Consider the following 6,358-nt stretch of genomic DNA (forward strand, 5'->3'; position numbering starts at 1 on the left):
CGGGGGGGGGGGGGGGGGGGGGGGGTGCTGTCTGTCTGTCTCTTCTCCGTGCAGACAGGAGGGCTGGGCGCTCGTCTTCTGATTGCAGTAATCAATTGTCTGCATTAGATAAATGTTCATCCTTCCGGGTAAGCCCACAGTCCGCACATCGGCTCCCTTCATGTCCAAACCGCACCATGATTTCAGTCCAGAGCATGTTCTTTCTCTCTTTGGCAAGCGTGCCAGCTTCTTAAAGCCTCAGTTTTAATACAGTCTTTAAAATTGGGAAAAATAAGTGATTCCCAAGGTGCAGCATAGGTGTCATCAAAGATGATTCTGGGTGGGACATGGATGAACACTTATTAGTAATGCATTTATTTTAATATGCTTTAAATGTGATGCTTCTGTGTAAGGCAAGCAACACTGGTTTTCCATTTAGTCTTGTGATGCACTCTTATATGTAAATACATTTATTTAAGGCTTTAAAGTGAGTCTGTTTAAAGGAAATGTTAAGTCAATATTAGGACAGGTGCGTGGTAGGCAGTAAAAATTGTGAAGATAGGATGCAGATGATAGCGTTTGAGGAAATACTGGAGTAAATAATACTCTATAATCTGCGGGTAATTTTGCAAATAATCCAGTTTAGCCGTGGTTGCCAGCCTCATCCAAGCAGAGGCCTGGGTGTTGTCTGCAGCGTGTCCCGCCCTGGGCCTGGGTGACCAGAGAGCCATGCTGTCACCTGCTCCGCCCACTCCCCACTTCCATGATCAGCAGACAGCGAGGGCTCATTTAGGAGGGCCGAGTGCAAGGCCTAACACAGGTTGGAAAAGCCTGGTTTGCTTCTCGTCCTTCATGTCAATGGGGCTGGAACCCTGTCTTCCTGAGACACTCTTGCCCATGGGCTGTTGATCTGACATCCATGGCCCCAGCAATGTGACCTCCGCTCTCCACGCAAGCCTTGACCCACCATCCTGTCTCCGTCCTAGCTCTGGCCTCTGTGCCTTTCCAGAATCTTCCACCTCTTGCTGGCTCCCATCCCTCTCTCTGTTCTCTGAGTTCCTGCAGCATTGATAAAGCAGCCCATACATCACACGCCCGGTGAGGACCCTCTTCCCATCCCCAGAGTCAGCCTTGCCCTGCATCCACTGCAACTCAGCACACAGTAGATGTTCACAAACACCGATGGCCGGGATTAACATCTACCTAAGCGGAGCATGGCCTTGGTGCTGGGTGTTTAAAAAAAAAAGAGGAAAGCTAAGTGAAATAAGACAGAGAAATGAGTCGAAGATATACATATGGTATCAATTACATGTGGGGTCTTTATTAAAAAATACCAGTTTCATTATACAGTACAGTGGTGGTTGCCAGGAGCTAGTGAAGTTGATTGAGAGGGGAGGAGAGGTAAGTCAAAGGTTACAGATTTCCGGTTATAAGATGAAGTTCCAGGGCTCTAATATTCCACATGATGACTATAGATAATAATACAGCATTGTATACTTAAAATCTGCCGAGAGTAGGTCCTAAGTGTTCTTACCAAAACACACAAACAAACAATTAATGATGTGAGATGATGGATGTTATTATCTTAATCTTGGAAATCATTTCACAGTGTTTGCGTGTATCAGCTCAACCTGTTGTTCACTTTAAGTATACACAATTATATTTGCCACTTGGTCTTCAATCAAGGGGAGAAGGAAAGGAAAGCAGGAAGGAGGGGAAGGATAGAGGGATGGGGGGTGTCCTTGCTCTCAGGAGGCTCAGAGTTTGTACAGAAGGGCGGGACACTGTTCACAGTTGGCCTCAGGACGCTCGCAGAAGCATCATCTAAAGGAAGACCACACCTGCAGGTTACCTGGGTGCCAGTGAGGAAGGAATGGGAGGAGCCGTGCCTGGAAGGAAGAGCAGGCCTGCCTCTCCATGTGAACTTAGGAACAAGATAGGTTTGGGCATCCACCAGCCCTCTTTGCCGGAACCCCTGGAGAGGCCACGGCGTTAAGGGCGTCACCTGGGGCCCACACAGCTTTGGTGGCAAAGCTGAGCGTAGAACTCTTCCCTCTGCCCTGCACCAGCTTGGACTCATCAGAGAGGCTGTTACCGGCGTGGGTGGTGGGATTTCAGGGGACACACTCCCTCCGCTTAGACCTTGGACGCAAGGAGGGAGCTCGGTGTTGCAGGGGAGGAGGGGGGCAGGATCGAAGCGCTCTGTCTCCAGACACACTGTGGAACCGAACCTCTGCTCTCCTCTATTCCAGGCCCCGGGACCACTGACAGCCAAGGGCAGATCGAGTTTCTCGGGTGCTACGCCACACTGAAGACCAAGTCCCAGACCAAATTCTACCTGGAGTTCCACTCCAGCTGCTTGGAGAGTACGTGCTCGCTCAACTAACTGCCTTTTGGGGGGGTGCAGGCAGGGCCCCTTCACCAGTGCCTGGTCCCTGGTGACGCTTCTCTTCTGTCTGTGGGAAGGCCTTCCTGATGGGCCTTGGTGGGGACAGGGTCAGAGAGTGGGGCTGCGGGTGGACAGTATAAGAGGAGACCCGGTTACTGCGGGGCCCCCAGTGACCTGCGATGCTGCTGCTCCAGGGTCGGGGCGGTCCCTGGGGCACAGACGTACCAGGTGGGCAGCGGGGCAACTGGATCCTCTGCCTGCCCCTCCGGGCGGAGTTTGGCCCACTCCTGGGTCCCCCAAGCCGGGGCTCTGGAGTGACCAGAGAGTCCTGGGCAAAGGTCCAGAGCTCGTGGAGGCCAGCGCCAGGATGGAGCAGCTGCTGGTCATCACCTGTTCTTCCCCAGGGTCGCCTCCTCTTTCTTGCATCACAGACAATCTTTCTCAGCTGGTCTGAGCATCTGAAAGCGAGCTAGAGATGGACAGCCTCCTGTCAGCCAGGAGCGGTTCGCACACAGCTGGGTTTAGGAGATAGTCTTTCTAGGGGGCGTTTCTAGGCATACTGTCTAGAGCCGTGCCACGGTGAGGCGGTCTGTGCGGTTTCTAGCTCACCTTGCAGAGATGGCCCGGAGTGGGAAGTGGGGAGTCAGCCCCACAACAGCAGGCCCTGTGTCACGGGGTGACAGATGCTTCCAGAAACTGGGAACAAGACATGGGCCACCTGCTGCAGTGCCGTCCCACCTCCCTTCCTCCGCAGACTCCGCCTGGGCTCCCCTCCTGGTGACAGATCCACCTTCTCCCTGAAGTCTCCCCGGGTCCCAGTTCACCGAGCAAGGGCATAGCACTTCCAAAAATGACGAGGATTTTTGTGCGGGTGTTTTTAATAAACTATCGAGACATTTGCATACATTTCTATGGAAACAGAATGTTAGGAAGCTTAAATTAGCATTTCAAAAGGCTGTTATCTTGAGTGGCGTGGGACGAGCCAGAGCCGTCCTGTTTCCTAATCTCCTCCTCGCCTATGATGTGATGAGTCCTCCATTGCCTGGTTTGTGGCAAAGAGGAGCCGAGAGGGAGGGGAATCTCTGAGTGTCCTAAAAATAATTAGACCGTGTTGGCAAATGACCATCCCCTGAACCAAAACAGAATCTCCAGCAAGCTCTGCTCCTCAACGATGCTGTGGCCCCAACAGATAAAGAGGAGGGTGGGTGTCCTCCCTGGTCCTGCTGGAGCGACCCCAGGAGTCTTCTCTGTCTGGTTCTTGTGCTGTTCTTCTGAAAACCTGCCTTCTTGTCCCCCCGACAGGTTTTGTCAAGAGTCAGGAAGGAGAAAATGAAGAAGGAAGCGAAGGGGAGTTGGTGGTGAAGTTTGGCGAGACCCTCCCAAAGGTAACTCAAGAACAGAGACGATTTTGTATTCACCGGCCAGAGGTGCTGGCCAGTGGCAGAGCTCCGGCCGGGCAGAAGCAGCTGCCTCTCTTTCACGGTGGTTTATGACGCTCCTCCCAGCAGTGGTTAAACGTGGGCCTGCACCTCTTGTTGTTCAGTTGCTCAGTCGTGTCTGACTCTTTGCAACCCCATGAACTGCAGCACGCCAGGCCTCCCTGTCCTTCACTATCTCCTGGAGTTTGCTCAAACTCATGTCCATTCAGTTGGTGATGCCATCCAACCATCTTGTCCTCCGTCATCCCTTTCTCCTCCTGCCTTCAATCTTTCCCAGCATCAGAGTCTTTTCTAATGAGTCAGCTCCCCGTATCAGGTAGCCAAAGTATTGGAGCTTCAGCTTCAGCATCAGTCCTTCCAGTGAATATTCAGGACTGATTTCCTTTAGGATGACTGGTTGGGTCTCTTTGCAGTCCAAGGGACTCTCAAGAGTCTTCTCCAACACCACAGTTCAAAAGCATCAATTCTGCGGTGCTCAGCCTCCTTTATGGCCCAACTCTCACCACACCTAGTGGGCCCAGTATTCCTAGATGGATTTCAGTTCCCCTGATAGATCATGGAAGGGGTCTAGAGGCTGTGTCATCTGACCACGTGATTTTACAGAGAGAGGAAAGGAGGCAGGTCCCAGAGAGGCTTGTTCATGGTCACACAGCTGCAATGACAGACCCAGCACCCACAAGCCAAGGCCCCAGTTCCCCTGCGGTGTCCTTCTGTTCAGCCCTGGATTGGAAGATCACACGAAGGAGTAGACAGAGGTGTCTTGGCTCTGGATGTGCAGAGAACCTGACCTGTCCTTGGCCCCCAACCAGCAGAGGGTAGAATTGCAGGCAACCTTAGTAGGAACACATTTGTCTTTATTACAGAAAACTGGGACCCAGCACTGCTTTTGTGATGTTACGTTGATGATGGACATGTTTGGTGTTCACTCTGGAGACACGTGGAATAGGACCCTGCTTCTTTATCAATTAACAAGGGAAGGGACATAGAGGAAGTGTCCAGGGCCGGGCAGGTTTTTCACACAGGGCAGGGGTCTCAGGCCCCGCTGGAAGATTCCCTGGAATGTGATGCCCTAAGTGAGTTTTAAAGGACGGCCTCAGGCTAGTGTGGGCAAGCAGGTCTCAGGGGCCTGGGCTCCCCGCACTGGCCTTAACTGTTGATCGGAACCGACCTGTGGATCACACATGAAAAGACCTATGTCTGAGTCCCGAAGTCTTCTAGTCTGGGTAGACTTCAGATTGGGGTCCTCCAAAAGGCTGGGGCTTCCCAGGTGGCCCTAGTGGTAAAGAATCCACCTGCCAACGCAGGGGACACAGGAGACCTGGGTTTGATCCCTGGGTCCGGAAGATCTCCTGCAGGAGGAAATGGCAACCCACTCCAGTATTCTTGCCTGGAGAATCCCATGGACAGAGGAGCCTGGCGGGCTACAGTCCATGGGGTCGCAGAGTCAGACACCACCGAGCACGCATGCTCGCTGAGTGCAAGCGGCTGGGGCGGGGCTGACAGAAATCCCCATCTGGCGCTGTTTTCAGGACCCAAGACCCGGTGGCCCTGGGCTCCAAGGCAGTGTCCCAGCTCAGCCCCCCACTGCCCCACCTGACCCTCTCCCGCTGCCCCTGGGAAGAACCTGGACAGCGCGTTTCTTACTTCCGTGAAGTCGGGAACGATGCCAGCATCCCAATCCCCACGTCCCTGCAGCGGCCCACTCCTGGCCCTCCCCGCCCCACTGCTGCCTCTCGGGGGGCTCCATCCCTCCCTACTGGCCGAGGGGTCTTTCTGGAATGCCCATCTGCTCCTGGCCCCGCTTCCTGCATCCGGTGGGGTCCCTGATGTCAACTCCTCAGCCTGGTTCCTGGCCCTCTCCTCTCTCTTGGTCTCTTCTGCTCCCCCAGCATCTCAGGGCCCCCTCTCTGTCACCCCCTGTCTCCTCACCCTCTGCAACCCTGCCGAGGCACCTGACGAGGCTCCTCGCCCCCCACGAGGTGCACATGTCCCTCGCAGACCTTCTGTGTTCAGATTCCACCTCCCGTCCCCCTTCTGCCCAGTGATGGTGGTGGCAGGGGGGCTCCTCTTCCTGCCTCAGCAGCACCCCAGCCCCATGGCTGACTTGGAGCCAGTGGTCTCTGCACATCGGTGAACCGAGTTCTGGGGACAGCACTGGAGCCTCAAGAATGGCCCAGAGTTCCCACTGCCATGTCCAGTCACCTGTTCTGGAGCTTTCTGAATAGAGTCCATCCTGTCAGTTGGCATGGACCCAGAGGCCCACACTAGGGGATCTCTCGGTGTCTGTGGAGGGGAGGGAAGGGGGCAGCCTGTGAGGGTTTTATTAGGGCTTCTGTGTTGGGGTCCACACGAGGAACAGCCCTCAGCTGGGGGGAAGTCACAAGCGGTAGCCGGCAGGAGCAGGCGGCCTTGCAAAGCCCCTCCCTGTGCCTGTGGACCGGCCCTGCCGCGTGCCCCCGGCCCTGCCGCATGCCCCCACCCGCACCAGCAGGGACTCAGGGACAGGCTGGAACTTGGGGTCTGTGCCTGCCGCTTGCTGAGTCGCCCTCCA

The 6,358-nt window shown here is 54.7% G+C and overlaps 1 protein-coding gene across 1 annotated transcript in view; it reads left to right on the forward strand.

Moving 5' to 3' along the window:
• INPP5D (inositol polyphosphate-5-phosphatase, 145kDa) overlaps nt 1-6,358 on the forward strand; it is a 141,387-nt gene that overhangs the window by 118,196 nt on the left and 16,833 nt on the right. The window contains 2 exon segments of the mRNA XM_010841232.1: nt 2,232-2,345; nt 3,671-3,753. Coding sequence (XP_010839534.1) covers nt 2,232-2,345; nt 3,671-3,753 — 197 coding nt within the window.

Source organism: Bison bison, unplaced genomic scaffold, assembly GCF_000754665.1.
Source record: "Bison bison bison isolate TAMUID 2011002044 unplaced genomic scaffold, Bison_UMD1.0 scf7180017864158, whole genome shotgun sequence".
Classification (NCBI taxonomy): Eukaryota; Metazoa; Chordata; class Mammalia; order Artiodactyla; family Bovidae; genus Bison; species Bison bison.